Genomic DNA, 23,959 nt, shown 5'->3' with positions numbered 1-23,959 from the left:
GACACAGCTGGTGGGCAGTGTGGCCCAGTGGGGAGAGAGCAGAAAGCCTGGTTCGTCCTGGCTCTGCGGTTTATCAGCGGTGTCACCTTGGGCAAGTTATTCGACCTCTGTGTGCCTCAGTTTCCTCACCTGTCCACAGGGGGGCTTGTAATCCCGGCTCTGTATGCCTCACCAGAGTGTTGGCAGCATCAGGTGAAATGACATAAGGGGAAAGCGGTGCACTTGTTAATCGGCCGTACATATTTTAATGGGAGAGGCCCACCCTCAGTCCAGCGTGCGGCACTGCGCAGGGACGGCGTCAGCAGGAGGACGCCGTTCTGACGCGGACTGTGGGTTTATGCCTCTCCTGAGAGAGGGGCGATGCCGTCTCTCCTATAGGCACAGAGCTTGACCATGACTGTAGCAGTACTGCTTGCTCGCAGGCTTCCCGAGGGGAGGGATGACGGCTGATTTCCATGGATGCGTTCCCAGGTCTCCGGGGACAAAGGCCACCCCCCCGTGTCCTGGACACCCTCCCCTCACACTTTATGCAGGGGGCTTCTCCTGCAGTCTGCACCCCTCTTCCACCGCAGTGCCAGTTTCTCTCCTTTCCCGTGTTTCGGGGAACAGACACATCCTAATCAGGGCCCACTTAAGGCACACACAGCCCTCCCTCTGGGCGCCTGCTTCCCTGCACCCCAGCCCAGCTCACTGCCTCAGCTCCTCCCCTCCCCGCCCTCCTCAGCCGCTCCCAGGCTCCTGCCTCAGTGGCACTTGTCCACTGCCGTCCTACATGCAGAGTGGCGGTGGTGGTCGGCATTCCGCCCGTCTACCCAGCCTCTCAGGGCTCGCCCTGGAACTTGCTCCTCAGACCTGCCTGAGGCTGCGCCACCGTCTCGCGTCTCAGCTCCCCTCACCTCCAGCTGAGGGGTGCCCAGGGGCTGTTCGAGCAGTCAGAATAACTCTACCTACACCCTTCAGAGGACGCCATGCCCGGTCCTGTGGCTTTCAACACCAGCCAGACAGGGTGACTCCTGCTTCTTTTCTAGCCCAGACCTTCTCTCTGAGCTCCAGACTCGTGCCGGCTGTCTCCTCCGCATCTCCTCTTGACGTCCTCTGCAACTCTGAATGGGCCCCGGGACTCTCTTCCCTGGCTCCTTCCCTCTGACGTCCACTCCTCCCTGCCTTTCCCATCTCCGCAAACGGCACCACCATCCTCGCAGCCCCGCACACCGAACGCCCCGACTCTCCTCCGCCCACCCTGCTGGTGAGTCCAGGCCACTCTCAAGCCTCCCCGGCACCCTCACGGCGGCCCGGTGACGGGGCCCCTCTTGGCCCCTCCAGTCTACACTCCATATGACAGCCGGAGTGAGCTTTCTAAAGCATCAGTCAGATCATACCACTCTCGTGGTCAAGACTCTTCGGTTGGCTTCCACTAGACCCAGCATGAAGTCCAAACCCCTTTCTCTCTCCGGCAAGGCTGGTGTGATCTGCCTCTTGTTCTCCTGCTGCCCGCAATCCAGCCACGCTGGCTTCCTTCCCACCCCGGGAACAAGCAAAGCTCCTTCCCCTTCAGGGCTTTCCACTCTCTGCTCTTTCTGCTTGGACTGCGTGCTCCCAGACGCTGCCTGGCACTCCATCCTCACTGTCCAGCTATCGGGCTAAAGTTCCCTGCTCCAGAGGAGCCGCCCCAGCCACCCAGCTAAAAGCAGTCTTTCCAGCCGCTGTCTACAGCATTACGTATTTTAGCGATTGCACAGCATGTATCAGCCCCTGCAAGGATCTTATTTGTTTGTTGATGTGTTTATCGTCCGTCAAGAACGCTGGCGTCCCCAGTGCTTGGCTCTGTTGTGTGCCCTGCTGCAGCCCCAGCACGAGGGGGAGTGCCTAGCAGACAGGGGGGCCCCGTAAGGACAGTGTCTTTCACCAATGGGGTTTTCATGACTGTTCAGTGTCTGCACGTATCGTTAGAGTATCTGGGGCATAGATGGGACCTTGGAGATAATGAATCCAATTTCCTTTTCTTTTTGAGACAAGGAAGCTGCGAAGGAGAGAAGGTCTAGGTGTGACAGCAAGTTGGGGGCAGAGCTGTGCTGTCTCGGACGCTGCTGGTCGTGGTGGTGGGAGTGAAGGGCAGCAGGCTGGCAGCCCGGCCAGGTGAGCACAGCACGGCACGGGCCGTCCGTCAGTTGCGACGCTCTGTCCGTGCTCGAACCTCCGACTGTCTGAACTGCAGATGCTGCCCGAGAAGACGGGTGTGGGCAGAGGTCAGCCACTGTAGAATACAAGTCTGCTGTTCCGCGCCATCAAGGAGGAGCACTTGTGACATGGGAAGGCGATGTGAGGCCTGTTCAGGAGCCTCCGGATCCTTAGGAGGAGGCTAAGACTAACCGCAGGGCTGGGTGGGTGGCCCCGGGGCTTGTCCCTGTGGGTTTTGGAGGGGATGGAAGGCAGGAGAAGGAAAGGCCCATCCACAGCAGATGGGAGATGGGGCAGCTGCCAGGAGGACGAGGGACAGGCCCAGGAGGTAAGGGGGCAGGCCAGTGGCTTCTCTTCCTGTCGTGTGACAGCCACACTCATTTCCTCTGTGATTGTTACAGCGTCCCCAGGCCTGGGTCTTCAAGTGGTGCTCACATCCACAGCTCACTGGCAAGAACCACACTCCAGTAGCGGGGGCGAGATTTCTAGCCGGAGATTCAACAAGTTACCAAAGCGTCACTCAGCCCCTTCCTGTTTGGAGAAGGCTGGGCAAAGCAGAGAGCTGGCTCTGGGGGCAGAGAACAAAAGGGGACGAGGGCCTGGAGGAGGGGGAGAGAGCTCTGCCAAGAGGGGCGGGACATCCGGGCTGCCACCCACTTGGGCCTGCCTTGCCGTTCCCCACGCTGCCCTGGGGCTTTCTCCAGGAGGAGGCCGAGGCCGGCACGGGTGGGGCGACTGGAAGACTGGTCTCGGGGCTCTGGGAACATGCAGGAAGCTCCCTACCTCCTTCTCCCCTCACTGCTTGCTCCAGCCTGCCCCCACCGGCCCCCAGGGTGGGTGACCTGTGGCCCTGGAGGAGCCACGGACGGAGGTGCACTTACATTTCTTCTGCAGAATGCTCTGTCTGGCCTTGATGAATGCCAGGATGTCGGAGTCCGTCTGGCTGTCACCGGTGAGAGGGACGGAGGACATCGGCCTCTCGGGGATGCTGGTGACAACCACATGTCACGCTTTACTACACCTTATGATTGGACTCAGCACTTACCTTTCCAAGTGCTTTTCTATTTTTGGTGACCGATGTCACCCAGGAAGCCGTGTGACACAGCTGTCCTTTCTCACTCCCTCCCACCTCTGTGCATTGGCCACACCGAGCCTTTTATCGTGCAAACCGGGTCATATCACTCCCTGCCTTAAACCCTCTAGTGGCTTCTCATTACTCTTGGAACAAAATGCCTACTCCATCCATGACCTACCAGGTCCTGTGTGACCTGACCCCCGGTCAGCAGGCTGCGGCCACCCTGACCTTCCTTCTGTTACTTGAATATACCAAGCTCCTTCCAGCCTCAGGGCCTGAGCTCTAGCCGTCCCCTCTCCCTGGACCGCTCTTGCCCAAGACAGCGGAATGCGCTTGAGGTCACCACCGTCTCCATCCCTTCACCGCCACCCCTCCTGTCCTGTGTCCCTGCCTCACCCAAACCAATCCCACTTTACTTCAAGATGTCACAGCAAGTTGGTGGCAGAGCCGTGCTGTCTCAGGCCTCAGAGAAGGCCTCCCCGTGGTGCTGAGCTGCTGGTGCTGGCCTGTCTCCTTCTGCACCCAACTCGGATGTCCTATACTTCAGGACTGTGGGCCCAACCCCTGGGCCTGTTAGGGACTGAGCCACAGACCTCTGTGCTTCCTGCCCACTTTGTGGAAAAATTGTCCTCCATGAAACGTAGGGACGGCGGTGGGGGTGGGGGTGGGGGTGGTGCTGGACAGCGGGGGTGAGCGGCAGGTGAGCAAGTGAAGCTTCATCTGTATTTACAGCCGCTCCCCATCACCCGCATCACCGCCTGAGCTCCTCCTCCTCCTCCTCCCCCACCCCCCATCCCTGGAAAAATCGTCTTCCATGAAATCGGTCCCTGGTGCCAAAAAGGTTGGGGACCACTGCTTTAGGACGTCTCCCCAGTGCACCCCATTCCCCACCATGGTTTAGCTAGCTGCTGTCAAGGCAGAGATTACTATTCTCCTGTCTCCTTAGAAACAGAACCGTATTTAGCTAAGTTGCCACAACTAAAAACACTATTAATACCTTTCCCAGCCTCCCTTGCAGCTGTGTGTGGCCAGGTGACCAGGTTCTGGTTGGAGAGGTTTGTAAGCAGAAGTGGGAGTCCAGGAAATCCCCTTAGAAAGGGAGCATTATGTGCCCTTCTCCTTCCTTTCTCCATCCAGCTTCTACAGGTAGCACTGCCCGTAGGGCAGCTCAGAGCGGCATGCTCGCCTGGCTTGGCTAATCTTCCACCCTCACACCTATCACTCCACACAGTGGGAGACAGTATCCTCTTCTTTAGAAGGCAGTGAGGACTGTATGTAACAAGGGATTGTCCTTGTCACAAGTAACTTTTGGTATCAACATTCCAGCTGCAGCTCAGCCAGCTGCACTAATGCAGATCTGTGGTGGGAGGGCAGGGGCTGCTGGCTCCCTCAGTCTGCCTGGGGCATGGGGAATTCAGCCCTGGGCAGCTCTGGGAGGACAGCACGCGGCCAGGTGACGGCTGAGCCTGCATCCTAGACACAGGGCACAGAGAGCACGAACTGGGAAGAGGCCTGCTCCCAGGCTTGAGGGCAGGCTTGTCAGCTCTGTGTCTTGCCATGGGGCTAGTGGGCTGTGTTGGAACTGCCCCTGGACTGGGCGTTTTCCTTTTATGGCCTCCAGAAAGATCTATTAAGAAGGAGTTGTGTGCTGCACGGGGTCCCAGGGACCCTGGGAGAAGATGCCCCAGCTTTGAGAGTGGCATGTGTGAGACAGTCCGGAGGATCCCCAGGGGACCAGGCAACGGTCAGCCTTGGGCCCTGTCTGTGCAGCTACTGGACAAGGGGCTTCCTGGGGGGAGCAGACTGGTGACTTTGCCCCACTCTGCCCACTGCAGAGGCTGTTATAGGCGTCAGGGGGAGGGGAAGGCCACAGACCTGTTTCCCAGGGGGGTGCTGATGCGACTCTGTTCCTGGCTGCGTGGGTTGGGGCAGGGGCAGGGCAGGGTTTTCCTGGCATACACACCGCTGCAAGACACAAACCAACAAAAGCAAAACGTATGCGGGTAAGTGTATAGAAGAGAAGCTGAGGGTTTATATTTAGGGGCTGTCAGGGACTGAAGGTGTCCTCCCCAAATCCACTTTATAGATGAGAAAACTGAGGCTTAGAGAGGTTAAAGCCATTCTAAAAGTACCCAGCTGGTAAGTGGCAGGATCCAGAGCTAGTCACGACTCTGCGAGGCTTCAGGACCTGTGCTGTCAGCCACAACGCATCATTAGCGGGGTTCATTTCTGTGGCGTGCTAGGGAGCACACACGGCTTACCCCTGACCACACTGACTGCCCCTGGGTGGCCTGGCCGGTCAGCTCCGGGCTCCCTGGGCTGGGGGCAGCTCCAGCAGCTCACCTCGTGCAGCTGTGCCCCTTGCCCGTGCTGCCGGGTGCATGCGCCTCGCCTTGGATTCCTGGTTGCATGCAGTGAGCCTAGCAGCTCCTCCTGGGAGGTGAAGAGGCGTGTGGACAGTTTATTCCACGTGCCTGTGATGATAAAGGCCCTACTCTGAGCCGTGTTGTAAGGATTCAGTGGCGGGATCCTCGTCCCTGCTTTGGGACGGTCCTGCCTGGAGACAATGTCAGAGCTGGAGGAGGCCCAAGAAGTCGCCTGGTTAGAACCCTCCTTTTACAGTTGGGGACGCTCAGCTGACAGGCAGGCTAGGGGTAGAGACAGGTGGGCTGGCTTCGCCCAGGCTGCGTCCTCAGTCCATGGTACTGCACAGGCCTGACAAACTGCTTGCCCCACCCCGAGGATGGTCTCTACCCCAGCTCCAGCCTCCTGCCCCCTACCATCTCAGCCAGTGGCAGGGCCTCTTCCCCTGGGCCTGTCTCCACGGATCATGACCGTGGGTCAAACCAAAGGAAAGGAAATTAGAGCATGGGACTCCCCACCCCTTGCCTGTTTCCCAGCTGTCAGAGACTTCCCAAGAGCCCCCGGGAGAGTGGAGGATCTCCGTGGGAGTCTGGTGAGGACTGCTGTAGGACCAGAGACAGCCACAAGGTGGCAGGCTGTGCATGTTTTTCTTTGGAGGACAGTGGCCAATTCTCAGGGCTCCTGCCAGTGGTTCCTGGTGCAGGCCTGGCTGGGGAAGGGAGGGAGAAAGGGCTTTCCATCCTGCAGGTGCTTCTATTACGGTGGGTCAAGGTCAGTTTGGAGGCCATGGCATGTCTGCAATACCAAGTCATTTGCACATAAATGGCTCATTAACTTAATAGTTTCCCAGTGGAGCTTTGTTCAGATTCCAGAGAGAGTTCACAAATGCAGACTGTGGGTGGAAGAGGAGGAGAGACAGACTGGGGCAGGGCAGCAGTGGTGGTCACATGGTGGCAGCTGGGGGCATCCAGTACCTTCTGCAGAGGCCCAGCTGCCCAGCCTGTTGCCTCAACCGGCTCATGCAAGAGGACAGAGCAATTGAAGGCTTGGAGCTCCTGAGGGAATTGACTCCCCCAGCCCCTAAGCCGCTCAAGTGTCCCTGGATGCCACAGCTCAGTTTCTGTAGCTCTCAGGATTGTACCACAGATGACCTTTGCCCGCTCTCTCTGCTCAACCAGCCTTTGACACTCAATTCATTTCTCATGTTGACATCCCTTCTGGAGAGAGAGCATGCGGACCATCAGAATGAATCACCTCTTTCTTAATAAGGATTCATAAGCGATACTAACAATAATTAGGCCTCCTGGGTTGCCAATCAGAGTGTTTAGTGCGATCAGCCTCCAGGCCCCGAGCACCCCTGGGGAAGCGGTGAGTCAGATTTCCCTCAGACCTGGCGAGCAGAGGACCAGCGCCCTGGCCTGGAGATTCCACCAAGAACGGCCCCTCTGCAGTGTGCGCGGGAGCAGCCAGCTCCAGCTGCTCTGAAATGATGCCGAACATCTATCTGATCATAGCATGACAGTGTCACAGTGTCGGGGGCCCCTGGTGCACCTTACAGATAAAGCGAGGGGACCCCAAAGGGGCAGGCTGCTTGGCAGAGCTACGCTGGGATTCACGTGAGGACTTTGTGAAGGTCTACACTGAGGGGACTCCTTGGAGGTGGCCAGCGATGATCTGATGTACTCCTTTGAAATCCAAGGTTCTCACCGCAGGGTTAAGGATCTCTTGGCAAGCACATCCAGGGATCATCTTGGGTCGGGATACCTAAGGAAGGTGCAGGAATGCCCAAGGCCAGGACAACATAATGTACACATGGCCCTAAAGGGCAGCCTTGATGCTAAACAAAACTGCTGTGAGGAGTGAGAGTAGTGGCAAGACTCTGATGGGCCTGGGTGCCAATCTCACCGCTGATAAGCTGGGTGACCCCAAGCAAGCTCCTCGATCTCTCTGAGCCATGGTTTTTCATCTGTAGAATGGGGGACGATGATAGTCTGCACGTTGCACATTTGTTCAGCGCCGGGCCCACAAGGGCCCTCGATAAATGACGGGGGCTATTATCACCATGCGAGAAGAAAGCCAGTGCTGTCTGCTTGGAGAATTTAAGGGAACTCATAGCTAATCCTCCACTGTGGGTTGTTGACAGAGAATGTCTGAGACGCTGTGATGACCTGGGACAGGGTCTCCCCGCTGTGTCACCCAGCGGAGTGAGCTCCTTACCACCAGATCTCTAAAGCCAGCCAGGGTGTGGGACCTGCAGCCTTGGGGCCACACGTGGCCTTCTGGATCCCTGAGTGCGGCCTTTTGACGAATTCTACAGAACAAACCCTTTTATTAAAAGGGGTGCAACACAGAAAGATGAAGCTTTTCTTGCCTCCTTTGGTGCTTAGGAAAGAACAATCTTGAAATCAGAAGGCCGCAGGTTTCCCAGCCCTGCCGGGAGGCTCCTTTTCCAATCTCTAGCAGGAACACTTTTCTTCTTACCTGCCTGGTGTGACCTTCCCTCCCCCAAATCTTGGCAACCTGCCTGGTGTGACCTTCCCTCCCCCAAATCTTGGCAATTCCCTCCCCAAACTACTGTGGGGAGGGAATTAGGGGGCGCTGGCCACTCACAATTGATGTGCCTTAACAAGGACTGTTCAGGACTCAGAGGTTGCAAATTCAAACTCATGTGCCCCCAGAGGCTGGCAGGTGCCCAGGTGGATGCAGAGTGGGCCAGGCGCAGGACACTGCCGTATTGCCACACACCAGTGCAGCTGCCTTCTTACACTGCTTTTTTAGTTTATTTTAATGAATAGACTTTTTTTTTTTGGAAAATTGTAAGTTTATAGAAAACTGAGCAGATAGTACGGAGTTCCCATATAGTCTCTTCCCCCACCCTTACAGTTTTTCCTATTATTGACATCTTGCATTGGTGTGGTTAATTTGTTACAATTGATGGACCTATAGAGATATATGAACTAAAGTCCATAGTTTATACACCAGTGCACTTTTTGTGCTGTATCATTCTATGGATTTTGACAAAGGCATAATGTCTACCATCATGGTGTCACACAGAATAGTTGCACTGCCCTCAGAATTTTCTGTGTTCTGCCTATTCATCCATCCCTCCCCACAAGTCCATGGCAACCACTGGTATTTTTACTGTGTTCATAGTGTTGCCTTTTCCAGAACGTCATATAGCTGTATAGGCTTTTCATATTGGCTTCTTTCACTAAACAATATGCATTTAAGGTTCCTTCATGACTTTTCATGGCTTGATGGCTCATTTCCTTTTATTGCTGAATTGTATCCCATTGTGTGGATGTACCTCAGTTTGTTTATCCATTTACCTTTTGGAGGACATCTTGGTGGCTTCCAGTTTGGGGCAATTATAAATAAAACTGCTATAAAAAAACCATATATAGATTTTTATGTGGACATACATTTTAAACTTCACTGGGTAAATCCCTTGGAGTACAATTGGGAGACTGTATGGTAAGACTATATCTAGCTTTGTAAGAGTATGTCAAACTGTCTTCCAAAGTGGCCATACCATTTTCCTTGTCTGCCAGCAGTGAACAAGAGTTCCTGTTGCTCCACACCTTCACCAGCATTTGGTGTTGTCAGTTTTTTTTATTTTAGCCATTCTAATAGGTAAGTAGTGGTATCTCATTGTGGTTTTAATTTGCAATTCCCTAGTGATATGTGATATTGAGCATCTTGTCATGCACTTATTTGCCATCTGTATATCTTCTTTGGTGAAGTGGCTGTTCAGATCTTCTGCCCATTTTAAAATTGGGATGCTTTTGTATTGTTGAACTTTTTAAAACTTCAGAATATTACAGGGGTACAAATGTTTTGGTTACATGGATTGCTTTTGTGCAGTTTGAGTCAAAGTTATAAGTGTGCCCATCACCGAGATAGCATGCATTGTATACATTAGGTATGAATTTACCTATCCCCCCCCCACACACCTGCTTGGTTTCTGCTGAGTTTTACTATCATACTTGCACGTGAGTGTTGATCAATTAGTTCCAATTTAATAGTGAGTACATGTGGTGTTTATCTTTCCATTCTTACAACACTTCACTTAGAAGAATGGTCTTCAGTTCCATCCAGGTTGCTACAAAACGTATTAGTTCACCATTTTTTTAATGGCTGAGTGATACTCCATGGTGTACATATCCCGCCTTTTATTAATCCATTCCTATATTGATGGGAATTTGGGTTGATTCTAGCTCTTTGTGAATTGTGCTGCTATAAACATTCGAGTGCATGTGTCTTTTTGATAAAAAGACTTTTTTTTCCCTCTTTGGGTAAATACCCAAATAGTGGGATTGCTAGATTGTTATTGTTGAATTTTAAGTGTTCTTTTTATATTTGGGATTCAAAACTTTTATCAGATAGATATATGTTTTGCAAATATTTTCTTCCAGTCTGTGGCTTATCTTTTCATCTTTTAACAGTGTCTTTTGCTGAGTAGTGTTCTAAATTTTAATGAAACCCAACTTATTTTTTTTCTTTCATGAATCTACACTGCTTTTCAAAATACCAAGCTTGCTAAACCAACACACCATGCTAGCTGTTGACCCTGGGCTTTGGAGCTCACATAGGAGCTGTTTCCTAAAACTAGAATACAAGCTGAAGTGTGGCACCCAGGGACAGATTGGGGGATGTGGGAAAGTCCTAGGAAAATATCAGCCTGGTACAGAGGGGCTCACTGGTTGGTGTTTTCTTAAAGATGAGATTTTCTTTTTTAAAGAATAGTTTTAGATTTATAGAAAAGTTGCAAATATAGTAGACAGCGTTCCCATACAACCCATACCCAGGCTCCACTATTGCACACGTTTAGTGTGGTACGTTTGTTACAACTAGTGAACCAATGTTGATACATTATTATTAACTGAATCATTATTATATTTCATTTGGATTTTCATAGTTTTTACCTAGCGTCTTCTTCTGTTCTGGGATCCCACCCAGGAAACTATATTGCGTTTGGTCTGTGTGTCTCCTTACACTCCTCTTGGCTGTGACAGATTCTCATCCTTCCCTTGTTTTTGATGACCGTGGCAATTTGAGGAGTACTGGCCAGGTATTCTGTAGAATATTCCTCAACTGGGATTTGTCTGATGTTTCCCTCACGCTGTGACTGGCATTATGGGTTTTTGAAAGGAAGGCCACAGAGGTAAAGTGCCATTCTCATCACATCATACTAAAGATACTGCCTGGCACTTTTTATAAAAAAGCTCTATTTTACATTTCCAACATGAGTGCTCGGTGCCTCGTCAAACCCAGAGGACTGCTCCTTGGTGGAGCAGACAGCGGCCCCACGCACGCTGCCCTGGCGCCTGGCCTGACAGTCTTGCGGCTGAGGGATGGAGGGTGGCAGGAGGCACGTGTCACCGGCTCTACCACCTGGGGTGTGGCTGGAAGCAACATGGTCCGTGGGGAGGTGAAGTCCCTGCTGGATCATTCCATCATTTAGGGAAACTGGCTCTCTCCTGAGTCCTTGCTGGGACAAAGGGCTCCCCTGCATCTGGGCAGGCTGGCTACCCCCAGCCTACCACCAACGCCCCCCTCCTTCCCCAACACCCCTCCTTCTCCCATGCTATGCGCCCCTCCCCCCACCAACCCTTTCTTCCCACTCGGGGGACAGGACCAGGGTCTGATTATTAAACCTCTTGCCTCTTGTTACCATGGCAGTAGGTCTACCAGCTGTCACAGTGAGGGGCTGAAGGGCTGAGTGCTCAGAGAAGCTTGAAAGCCACTGGCCTGCATGGCTAATTAAATAGTAAAAGGAATTCATCCTCCTGGCTCACGTTTAGAGCCACAGGAAGGGGCCAAGGAGAGAGGCAGGGAGCCTTTGCTGGGTACCCTAACATTGCTGGCACGGTCTCTCCTTACCTTTTGTTAAACAGAATCTGGGACTGGTCATGCTGGGCTTCCGATGTCTGGGGAAATGGCTTCATGTGATCCAGTGAATTCACTGCTGGAGACTTTACCTATTGGGCCAAGGAGGAGTTTCACAGCGTTAGCTTGAACCTAATGGCATGGGAAGAAAAAGCCAGCTATGACAGTTGGTATATGCAATGTTTATGGCAAAAACAAATCTGACATGTAATGACCGTGGTCATGGGCAACAAAACGCTGTCCTTGCTGGTAGGATTATGGGTAACGTTTGATTGATTCTTCGTGTTTTCTGTGCTTTCCAAGTTTTCCAAATTGAGCATGTATTACTTTTTATAGCTAGAAAAAAAAATGCTTAAAATGCTATCTGACAACTCTCCAGAAGTGCTTTCTGGTCTTGCTTCTCCTTGTCTCAAAGGCTCCCCGCTGGAGTCAGGAGAAATCCAGGAACACTTCACGCAGGGGCAGGGCTCCGCCTCGGGGCCGGGAACCCCCGTGTGGCTCCACGCAGGCCTCGGGAGCAGGGCTTCCATCGCGCTGATCCAGGTCTTGGCAGGATGCCCTGTAATCCTCCCCGAATGTGGGGGCGCAGGACGCTGTGAGTCGTGGCTACAAGGCTGTTTCCCACTCGCCCCCCACCCTCCTGGGAGGCTGGCCCAGCGCGGCTCCTCACTGCCACCTTTGTTCTCAGTGATGTTTGAGGCTGCCTGCCTTGGCCCACCCGGGGAACAGCCACAGGCTTTGAAATTGCTTAGCAACAGCATGGAATTGACTCCTCTGCCACAGGGTGTCCCACCGTCCCTGGTGCTGTCGTTTGGTCCCTTTGGTTTCAATGACATCTGTAGGACAGGAGGCACATGGAGTTGACACCTTTGGCTACTGTGGCTTTCGCTGTCTCTGTAAGTAATAAACTGAGTCTGTCAGCCTTGGCCAGACACTTCCTGAGTCACCCTGGACGTCCTCGCCTACCTGCCGGTCAGCGGCCACACTCCCTGGGGCACCTGCTGCGGCTGATGCAGCGGCCAGGTGGGCTCTTAACCCTGAGCCCACAGACAGAACCCAGGGGCTGTGTGATGTGGATAGGAACCTATTACATCTCTATTTCTCCTCACTTCTACCTGAAATTTAGCATTTCTAAAATAAGTTCAATAAATGCAGACAACAAACCACAGTAGTATTAGCAATGCCTGTGACATTGTCACCAATAGAAATCATGCATATTTTCTTATCCCATTACAATTGGTGCAGAAATCTTGAAATATTGTGTCCATCATTATTTTGAAATTATGGTAAATATTGGGCCCACCCTTAGATCTTCTAAATTAATGCATTTTAAGAGTGGTATACATATTATTATAGCTTAACTTTGCTTTTAAAGTATTTTGATAACTATTTCAATCTAATTGGTTTCTTTGTAATCTTGTGCATTTAATTTTATACAAATGTTCTTCTCTATTGTCCTGTCACATGGCATTTGGTGACACTGGTTATTGCTCGCCTGCATCCTTGGGCAAATATCCTTTCACATCTCAGTCCCTCATCCTTAAAATGAAGGGATCAGCCTGTTAGAAAATGACTTAGGGTCCCGCCAGCCACACAAGTGATATGATTACGGGCATTTTGTCATTTCCATTGTACCACAACTGAGGGGTTCCATGAGGACAATTGAAACTGGGATTCTATACTAACACTTCTTAACACTTCTTATTTTAACCTTTGTAGTATTATAGAGAACTTCTAAGAATTTGCCTAGGAAATATGCAAAAATTTATCTACAAATACATTTTGAGTGAAAACTAGAAACAACCCAAACATTCAACAATAGGAGATTGGTTAAATCAATTAAAATATATCCACACAATGAAACAGTAACAGCCTTTAGAGTAGCATAACAACATGAAAAAATAGGTATGCTATACAATTAAGTTTAAAAAGCCATTTGTGATACTTGGACACCAATATAATTCTATTTTTTATAAAAATATGCAGATGGATATGCATAGAAATAAAGATAAAATCATATAATCCAACATGTTAGTAATATTGGTTATATTTAAGTGGAGGGATTATGGTGATTTTTTTTGTTTTTCTGCATAGTAAAATTTCTATATATAATATATAACATATATTATTTATATATTTTATATGTAATATATATATAATAATATATGACTCCATAATAAAAACAATAAGTGATGTCAATATACTATCACAGGAGGATGTCACACCAAGCACTGCTGGCATGCTCATTGGTTTAAGGAGCCACATCTTCCAGCCCTCACCTTTCCATGCATCAGGTGGTTATTTTAGGCACCAGAGCAAGGCAACAATTACTCCCCTATCTTTGTAGTCCTTGTTACTACAAGGGGCACCTGCTACTTGAGCAGGGGCTGAGAACACATGGGCTTACGGGTCAAAGCCCCCACTTTCTGTCTCCTGACATCCCATGGAGGGCACGTGACTGGCCCCTCCCCAGCTGTCCCGATGCTCTCCAGACCGTACCTGCAGGTTGCTGGCCTCCTCTGCCCACCAGGCTTCAAACTCTTTCTGTAGCTTCACCTTGGCTTTGTCCATGAGCAGCTGCAAGTGCTCGATCTCCACCTTCAGGGCTTTCAGGCGTGTGAACATGGTTTTATACCTGCGGAGGAGTCAGAGAAGAGTCAGTTACGCCGTCCGGGAAGCCCTGGCACAGAGGACGGTGCAGGACGTGGACAGGGCCGATGCCTCCAAAGCCTGGAGCACTGCCCTGTGGCACAGGGCCTGGGACCCTATAGGAGCTGCCGAGGCCAGGACATGGCACCAGGGGTTGAGTACATCATGGAGAAGCAGAGTGAGGCACTTTGTCCACTAGGCCATGGGGATGTGTGTGTGAGATGAACAGCCCTCCTGCAAGACGGGGTCGTCCCTCAGGGGCAGGCACTGCTCTAGGCATTTGACAGATATGAATGCCCTTCACAGCCCCACGAAGAAGCTACTGTTATCGTCTCCCGAGGCATGGAGGAGCACAGAGCTCACAGGGAGCCAGGATGTGAACCCAGCAGTCTGGCTCTAGAGCCACACGCTTAACTGTCACTGTTGCATTGCTTCACTTTCCTGCTGAGGATCAGAAGTCCCAGCACTCAGTTTGTTCCTGTGCATGTTCTGTGTTGGTGTGTGTGGGGGGTGCTGTGACCAGCCAGACACTGTCAACCAGGAAACAGGCCACCAGCCCAGCTGAGGAGACAACTTGGCTTCTGCGGTGCCACCAAGATTGGAACCAGGGGGACAAGATGAGGGTGGAGCAAGGGACACAAGAACAATGGGTTGGAGAGGAACTGAGGAAAATGAATGGGGCCAGGGAGGAGGTGGACCACCCCGAGGGGGCAGAGCAGTAGCGGCGTGCAGGGTGGGGCAGTCAGGGCACCCTGGAGGGAGACGACATGGTGCACAGCTGTGGAGAGAAACCGGGGACCAGCGCCCGGGGCTTTGTTCTCCTGGGTGTGAGCGTGAGTGGGTGCGGGGTGCTGGCGGGCAGGACTGTGTTGCGATGATAACACGAGCACCTTGAGGCGGGGGAGGTGACTGGGTTAGCACGTCTAGAACCTACCCACGGCACGGAGGAGATGGCACGCATTTGTTGAGTGCATACATGAAAGAATGAGCTAAGCAGCTGGATTGGGATGTTGAGCAAGATCCTGTGACCGTGCTGTGCGTCACTGTCACATGCCTGTTTTTGCTTGAGACTCCTCACGCTGTAAGTGAAATCATTTTGGGACCCTAAATGGCTGCACGAGGGTGTAGTGTTCTCAGGACTCAGGAGGGAAGTTGGGCTCCAACGGCAGGCTCTGAGGAAGACCACCGCGGTCATACTTCTTGACTCCCCTAGGTGGCAGCAGCAGACAAGCCCAGCTGCTTCCCCGGCCTGGGGGGCGTGGTGGGGGGGTTGTCTGTTCTGCCTTCTAACCTCATCCTACCAGAGTGTGTCTGTGGACCCAGCTACTCGGGAGGCCGAGGTGGGAGGATCGCTTGAGACCAGGAGTATGAGGCTGCAGTGAGCTATGATCGGGCCATAGCATTCCAGCCTGGGTGACAGAGTGAAGCCCCATCTCTAAAAATTAAAACAAAAAAATATAATAACAATAACCTGACAGTACCTAGGGTCCTGCTTTTCATCCCTGCCTGCCAAAGGCAGAACCTCCCCTTACTATTTTAGGACACAGTTGCTGGACCCGCTAGTTTCAGCCCTGGGGCTTGGTCGCTCTATCCTTGAGGCCCTGGGAAGCTGGGGCCAGACTGTGTGAGGCTAAGAGGAAGGGCACCTTCTCTTTTCTTCCTCCAGTTGGGACCGCAGCCTCTCTTCCTGCAGGTCTGGCGTGGAGGGCACGGCCGTATTTTCTGAGATCCCTGCAGGAGGAAGGCAAAAGGCAAAGCGTGACATTTAGGGCAGATGACAGGGTTCAAGTGCGTCCCAAGATGAAAGGGGACCCTGTGAATTCCTTCCGAGGCCTCTGGATGGCAACCTTTGCTCAGCTGAAAGCCCGGGGAGGAGCGGCTTCTGGGATGACCCTCCCTCCATTCAGCGTCTGCCCGGGGAAGGGAATTCTTCCCTCCATCTCTACTAATCCTTTTACGGCTGAGCTCACTCATTTCCTCTGGAGTCCCCAGGGAAGATGCAGAATCGCATTTCCCTACCTTCTGATAAAGAGCCCTTCCCAAACGGAAAAAAAACCCTCTCTAAACAGTCTCACATCTTTCTCTGCATGAGTGGAGGTGCTGGATTTTCTAGCCTCAGAATCACGTGCCCTGGTTTTCACTTCCCTCTACAGCAGTGGTTCTCAAGCCTGGTCAACCCAGGTGACGTTAGTATGCAACCAGGGCTGAGAACGAGCCTTGGTGACAGCCTGGCGGAGGGCTGAGCATGTCAGCAGTGATCGGCTTGTGCCCACGGCCTGTGTCCCCACTCATGCGACCTCTGTCTGGCCCCCATATGGCTGCCTTTGGTGGCCTGGTTGCCTGCTCTGCCCGGTGTGCTCTGAAGCTGGTCCCTTCCTAGCCTGGTGGGTGGGGTCTGTTTGTCCTCCAGAGTCTCTTTGTGGTCGCACTGCATTTCTCAGAAGAGACATCATGGAAGATATCTTAGAAGACACACGGGCCTGCTTTTTACTCCACATACGGGAGAATGAATCTACTGTGGTCCAGGTGCCTCTGCACACGCTCAGACTTAATCCTTACAGCACTTATTTGAGGTGTTATTATTCCTCTTTTACAGATAAGGACACTGAGGTTCAAAGAGGTTAACCTGCTCAAGGCATGTGGTTGACTTTAGGAACCTGGGTTTGTTTGGTTGCAAGGGCCTTGGATTCAAAAATTCCTCCTATAACATTTCTGACAGATGGTCATCTGCTCTCCGCTTAAGCACTGCCAGGGATGGGAGCTCGCTGCCTTGCTGGATAGCGATTTCACTGTGGACAGCCGTGTCTCCTCTTACTCTGAGCCGAGACCTTCACCACTAACTGCATCACTACCCTGGCTCTTTGGAGCAACACGGCGTGCCCTTCTTCTTAGCCCGATGGCCCCCTGAATAACAGCAACATCGACATGCAGTATGTGTCTGCACCTTTTCCCCAGGCTGACTCTGCCCAATTCCCTCATCTGAGCACCCAGTGACCTGGTTGCTTTCTAATTTATCTCAGGTAGATAGCCTAGATCTGGACATTAGACTTCAGAGAGGTCTGGAAAGTCCAGGGTAGAGAACGACTCCACTTTGCTTCTGAAAATTTAATTTCTATGGCAGGTGAATTACGAACAAAGACCATTTATTGAGTGCCTTCTATATGCTAGGTTCTGCCAAGTCCTAGTAAGCACTGGGCTTACTCCGCTACCTAACTTATTGCTAATTCTCAAACTAACCCTGCAGGGAAGGCGTCACCATGTCATTTCAGTTAGATTCTTAGTTTCAGAGAGGGCCATGCCTAACCCAAGGTCCCACAGCTAGTAGGTGGCAGAGCTGGGAGTTGAACCCACTCTTTTTTCTAGTGCCAAAGAGCTACATGTTTTCCCGGGCCAGCCTCCCCAGCACGGCTCGTGTTTTCAGCAGCTTTGCTGCGGTCGGCCCCCTATTAAGCTTGTGGTCAGTTTAAACACTTTCATGTTTTTTCATGAGTGATTGTCAAAACGCATCCTCTTTCAGTGCGATTGTCCTTTTGATCCCAGAGGCCACACTTCACATTTATTGGTGGTCTAGCCTGCCGAGAGGTCCTTATTCTGTCACGCAGTCTTCTTTCCCCTTTGGCGCCCTTACCGATTTACCACCCGTGTCTTTTATGTCATTAACATATCGATAAAGATGCTAACTAGATCAAGATTTTGTCCTTTGCCTTCTAGGTACCAGCAACCCTCCCCCTTCCTTGTGTCAAGCGACGAGTATAAACTGACCGAGCAAGTGTTTTATTCTGTCATTTAGACACAGGAAATGCAGACACCACAGGCTTCCCAACTGAAGGCAGCTGTCATCTGTGTGGGTGCACCTCACGGGCCTTGATGAGGCAGACTGCCTGTTGCATCTCCCCAGCCCCCCAGGGCACAGGTACAGGAAGCCCCGAGGGCAGGGACTGGGTCCTTCGCTCTGTGTGTCTCCCCCCAGTGCTTGGCTCGGCCGCCATGCACGGGCACGCTCAGTGCCATGCGTGTTTGCTGGCCCCATCTTTGAGAAATGCCAGGCATGCCAAACTGAAGGAAGTATCTTTTTTTTTTGAGACAGAGTCTCACTCTGTTGCTAGAGTGAGTGCCGTGGCGTCAGCCTAGCTCACAGCAACCTCAAACTCCTGGGCTCAAGCGATCCTCCTGCCTCAGCCTCCCGAGTAGCTGGGACTACAGGCATGCGCCACCATGCCCGGCTAATTTTCTCTACATATTTTTAGTTGGCCAAAATTAATTTTTATTTTTAGTAGAGAGGGGGTCTCGCTCTTGCTCAGGCTGTTCTCGAACTCCTGGGCTCAAATGATCCTCCTGCCTCGGCCTCCCAGAGTGCTGGGGTTACAGGTGTGAGCCACCACACACAGCCTGAAGGAAGTATCTTCACATCAAACTGACAACAGCAGGACTTCAAATGGACAGAATATTCCCTTCCCCACCAGTGTCGGAAACGGGCCCATGTATCCTACAGCCTGCTGAAAAAGACACACCGTGAATCTCCTTCTTTCAGTACTTTTGAGCCCGCCCCACGGGGCACCCCTGAGCAACCCAGCGACGGCCTCCCTGCTCTGTGGTGACCGGCACCGCGCACTCGGGAGGCGGCTGGAGGCTGGGGAAGGAAGGGCGCCTGGACGTGCCCAGGGAGTGTGACTTGGGCGGGCACAGGCAGCCTCTGGGGCTTCATGAGCGGGTGGACGGAGGGCCGGGGGGAGGCCAGGGGGGCCTGGGCTTCCATAGAAAGGCCGCGGCCACCCTAGCGTGAACGTGGGGCCTTCCTGCAGGAGGGAGGCTCGAGCCTCTCTCGCGCCTCTGCCCCGGCTGGGTGTCTTTTCCCTGGTGTCTGGCAGCCTCCCCGCTGATCACAGGGTTCAAGGGCCCTGGTCGTGTGTGGGGCGTTAGGTGTGTCAAGGAGGCTTGAGGCGAGAACACTGAGAGCGGCTCACACGCATGGGAAGGTCGTGCCGGCTGCCACTGGTGGAGTCCCTCGGGCCCAGGCGCTGTGTCCCACCTCATTAGCCCTCACCACTCCAGCTGGAAGATATTGTCACCTCTGCTTCATAGCCGAGTAGACCAAGGCTTAGGGTGACCAGGTGGCTTGTGCAATGACGCAAAGCTAGCAAACAGCAGGGCCAGGCTCTGAATCCAGGCCTAGTCATTCACTCACTTATGTGACAAATGTTTGTCGAGGGTCAACTCCGTGCCTGCCCCTCCTCTAGGCGGGGACTCTAGTGGGGAAGACGGACACTAAATCAACAAAAGAACCGAGTCTGCCACGTGACGCTGGGGACCAAAAGGGGCTATGAGGAAGGCGGAGCTGGGTAAAAGGTAGAGAATGACAGGAGAGAGGGCTGCGTGTTAGGCGGGGTGGCCGGGGGCCGTCTGAGGAGGGGACCTTTGAGCAGAGACTGAATGGAGGGACCCAGCACGCAGCGATCGGGGTGCAGAGCGCAGTAGGACCGCAGGCGCCAAGGGCCTGAGAGGCCAGCCTGCCTGGTGCGCCTGAGAACGGTGAGGGCGCTGAGCGGCTGGTAAAGGAAAGGGGTGGGAAACCGAGGCCAGACCACGTAGGACCTTGTGGGCCATGGCAAGGACTTTGGCTTTGAGGGAGATGAGGGGCTGGAGGGTTTTGAGGAGGGGACTGGCTTGGTTTATTCCTTTGCTAGCGGAGTCAAGCTGCTTTGTGCCGACTGGGACAAAGCTACTCGAATGAACTGAAGACCAGTTGAGGCAGGGTGGCGCCAGGACGCCGTGAGCCTGTTGAAAGGGTCTGGGAAAGAAAGCTGGGGCGGGCCAGGGACCTTGGGCAGCCAGAATGAGGGCACAGCATACCCCCAAGACACAAGCTCCCCGTGTTGTCATGGCAATCAAATGGGCCATGGCCCAAGGTGACGTCTGCTTAGTGAAATGCAAGCCCAACGGGAGCCAGGCTCCCGCGGCTCTGGGTGTCCCGAGGCTTGTCCCCGCAGCGCTGCCCTCTGCAGAGAGACGGGGGGCTGGGAACTCAAAGGGAACCAAACAAAAGCGACTGAGCAAGAACAGAGAGAGAGGGAGCAACCAAAGGGCACTTGAGTTTGTAGGTCTCGGTCCTCAGTGGGACTCTGGAAGGGACAGAACCTCCAGTCACCTGACAGGAGGTGCAGGGAGCCCTCCTTTCAAGGACAGGATTCTGGCTGGGACAGCAGCACAGAAGGTCATAGGCCCGAGTAGCCGGTGAGGTCACCCTGTTAAGCTGTGGGGGCAGCTGGCTCCAAAGCAGTACGAAAGCAAGAGAAAAGGGTTTCATTGCGGTGGCTGTACAGCTGAGAGTCACATAAGGAGGCAGCCCTGAGCAGCCAAATGTTACAGTCACTGAAACTTCAGGTGGGGGAGGGTGCACAGTTGCAGGCTGACCTTACCGCTGAGTGTCCGGTGCTGGGGAATTAGCAGTGCAAGGACAGGAGGGGCTCTTGCTGAGAGGGACAGCCAAGATATGGACCCCCTCCTACCTGCCACGATTTCATGATTTCACATGGGAAGGTCTCTCTAACTCCCCTCTCACTTTCCCATACCCTCTTCTCAAACACTCTCTCTCTCTCTCTGCCCCCTACGTAGATATCTGATGTCTGCAGCGTGCAGAATCATTTCTTTGGTTCAATGGTTCTCAACGAGGGGTGTACATCAGAATCACTTAAGGAGCCTGTAAAAGCTCAGAGACAGCTGGGCCCTACTGGGGTAGGTCTGGAGCTAAAATTTCCCAGTAGTGTTCCCTGGTGATTCTGATGCACCCCCCTTGCTAAGAAGCATTGCTTAAGGCTTTGAGCCCAGTTTCAACGCAAGCGTTCCGTGCAGGAGTTACTGAGAAGACAGGAGCTGCGTGGGTTTAGAAGGGATGACACATGGGAGCCAGTATGGCCCTCATGGCCCTGCCCAGCTCCCAGGCCTTTGGGAGCCACTGCGGAAAGCGGGGAAAGGGCTCAGGGGTTTTCGACAAGGAAGCCACACTCTCTGCAAGGTCGGAGCCATCTGCACTTGGCCCTGTGGGTGCTTGATAAAACCTGAATAACGATCCCCACCACAGAGCTGCCGCACGGGCCAGGCACTTGGTGTGCATGGTCTTATACAACCTCCACAACCCCCGCTCCGGACAGGGCTGCGCTGTCCGGAAGCACGCTGCTCGTGAGCACAGACAGGGTGAGCACCTAGCTCGGTCTGACTTCAAAGCTGGTGCTTTTTCCTCTGTAAGGGATTCCAATAACGAAGGAAGCCACAGGGCAGATCACTGAAGTCTGTATTGATTTGTCCTCGAAGGGGACAGTGAAGGGGATGCCCTTTTCCATGAATGCTTTTCAGATCTGGGGCTGGGGCTGAGAGACAGTCCCAGTCTCTTCCCTGGGGACTGGCCTGTGAAGACTGCCCTTTACTAACCAAAATCCACGACATGCACCTTGATCCCACTTGGCATTTGCAGCTTATCTGCTGGGCGTGAGAAGCTGCCCACCCGTTGGAGCCTGCCACTCTCCAAGGCCAGCCGTGAACACCCAGAGCCGGACTGGCCCGTCTCCTCGACCTTACTAGGAAATCCAAGGAAGGCAAAACTGCAATTTCCAACCATGCACCAAATCCCCAAGGGCCCCCGTGGGCTTGCGCAGAGCAAAGGCCATGGAGCCCACATGGCCGCGGCTCAGCCTCCCTGCGGGGGAGGAGGCAGCGCCTTACCCGGCTCCACCGTGGCAGAGGAGCCCCCAGAGCCAGGGGAGCATTCCAGCCGGTCGCCTTGGCTATCCAACTAATGATTCATTTGCTGAACACCCACTCTGGGCCTCCTTGGGGCTGAACTGTCTTGCAGAACCGTAGATCACGCAGCCTCACCTTGTTTGGGCAGTCAAAGTGTCCACCCTTTCGGAGACTGATGGCCTGGGCACCTCAATTATCACAATGGTCAGCAGCTCGGAGGCAGAGATTCTGGCTTCCCAATCAGACCATTTCCTGTTTAATGGCTCAAATTTATTGTCACCTGGAGTAATCGCACGCTGGCGGTGCTCGGCGCCACCATCCATCTTGGTGTTGATTCTGTGGAACACCTCAGCAGCCCGCGGCGCGCCCAGACTTGAGGGTGCCCCGAATGACCCTGCGGACAGGTGGCGGCGCCTGGTAACTTCTCAGGCACGCTCACCCCACCGCCTCAGCGCCTGCACTCGCTGCCCCCGCCTTCCCCTCGGGAGGAACAGGCGCCCTCTGGATACACGGCCCGCCGGCGGCACTTTAGAACAATCAGAAACGCGCTGCGCACCTGCCTGAAAAAGCAAATCACGGGCCCTGGCAGCCCCTCACAGAAGGCCGCCCACAGACTCTTCCCGCGGGAATGGTCTTCCCCACGACGACCCTGCGCCTCTGTCCCAGAGCGCACCCCTGGGATGGTGGCTCTCCCCTTTGGACGTGCGCCCTCTCCCCCGCCTCCCCCTGTGCAGGACGCAGGCCACACAGTCGGAGGGTCAGCGTGCCCCAGGGCCAGTCGGCAACCCAAGGGAGGCCCTGGGGGCAGAGGCCATACACGGGAAGGACATTTCTAGTCTCAGTACTTGCTGCAGCTGGGCACTCATCCCCTCCGCTCAAACTGGAGCTCGCTTTTCCTCCTATCATTCCGCAATCCCTCCTGCTGGAATCCCTGGATCCGTCTTTTGGTTTCCAGTCTACGTTTCTCTTATCTCAGCCCCTCGGCGGCGCCTGGCATGGTGACCTCTGGATCCGACCTCTTTCCCAGCTCAGGGCACCTGTCCCTCCCTCCCAGCCCGCCCTGCAGAGCAGGTCCGTGCCCGCCTTCCAGCCCGCTCCTCCCTGGGGAGTGTGCTCGTACTTCTGAACTCAGGCTTTCTCGCAGAGCCCCGAGTACCTTGGCGAGTCTCCCTCCTGTCACTCTGGCCTCACAGACAGGTGGTGACCACATGCCTTGGTCTCCAGGGCTTTTCAGAGAGACTTTAGTAGGAAGCTTGGCGTCCCTAAAATCCAGTTACATCTTTATCCCACTGGACGTGGCCAGTGTGGAGTAGTCCCAGGACACATGTGGCCTTCTGGGGAGGGCAGTTTTTCTTGTACCCAAGAGTGAGCCTTCCTCCTCTGGAAACCTCTCGCGGTGATGCTTAGTGGGGTTCGCTCAATTCTCTTGATTGGATTATTAGAGAAACTTCAGGACTTTTAAGAATTGAGTCGAAGAACCTGAATAAAGCGGTCTCCCTCTACTTTTGGAAAACAAACCCGCTACTGGCCAATTTATAAATTAATCTGTTCATTTGGCAATAACTTATCATATATTAGAGTCAAAAGCGAGTTCTGAGACAGACCGCACAGTAGAACTGGCACATGTTCAAAGTAAAATGGCAAGGGCTGCCTGGATGACCAAAGTAGTCACATCAGTGTTAGAAAAGGGCCAAAATAAGTGTTTGCTGAGGATTCCTTGAACAAGGGCCAGCAGTTTGCCTTAAGCCTGCGTCGTCTCCCTCCCTGGGCACGGTGTGTGGAGGTGCTGCTCTCTTCCTGGAGGCAGCGAGGGAGGCTTGCAAGAGACCACTCAGAAAGCTCGGTGAGAATTCCCGGGCACGTGTGTGTGTGAGTTGAGGGGCAACAAGGGCCACGGTGCACCATGTCTGATCCCCATTCAGGAGCTCTAGAGGGCGGGGCATGGGCGGATGACCTGCTGGGGGCAAGAGCCAAGAGTTTCTGCCACGCTCCTGCTGACTCAAGATGGGCTCCCAGTACGGGAGAAAGGTCAGGGTCACCTTGGATCTGCGGTGTGCGCAAGTATTTCCC

At 53.4% G+C, this 23,959-nt stretch overlaps 1 protein-coding gene across 3 annotated transcripts in view; it reads right to left on the bottom strand.

Annotated features, from left to right (window-relative positions):
- Positions 1-23,959, bottom strand: part of KIF6 (kinesin family member 6) — a 358,750-nt gene that overhangs the window by 4,326 nt on the left and 330,465 nt on the right. For 2 of the 3 annotated variants that reach the window (XM_012778297.3, XM_076003385.1), the window contains 5 exons: positions 15,802-15,886; positions 14,006-14,141; positions 11,501-11,598; positions 5,129-5,218; positions 2,944-3,166 (listed from right to left, as the gene is read on the bottom strand). In XM_012778297.3, the coding sequence (XP_012633751.2) occupies positions 2,974-3,166; positions 5,129-5,218; positions 11,501-11,598; positions 14,006-14,141; positions 15,802-15,886 (602 nt within the window). In that variant the 3' untranslated portion in view covers positions 2,944-2,973. Of the gene's footprint in view, positions 1-2,943; positions 3,167-5,128; positions 5,219-11,500; positions 11,599-14,005; positions 14,142-15,801; positions 15,887-23,959 lie in introns of those variants that run through there. The other variant, XM_076003384.1, reaches the window with a different exon arrangement.

The sequence above is a fragment of the Microcebus murinus genome, chromosome 5, assembly GCF_040939455.1.
Source record: "Microcebus murinus isolate Inina chromosome 5, M.murinus_Inina_mat1.0, whole genome shotgun sequence".
Lineage (NCBI taxonomy): Eukaryota > Metazoa > Chordata > Mammalia > Primates > Cheirogaleidae > Microcebus > Microcebus murinus.
Note: the sequence above shows the minus strand (reverse complement) of the source record. Positions and strands in the feature narration are given on the sequence as shown.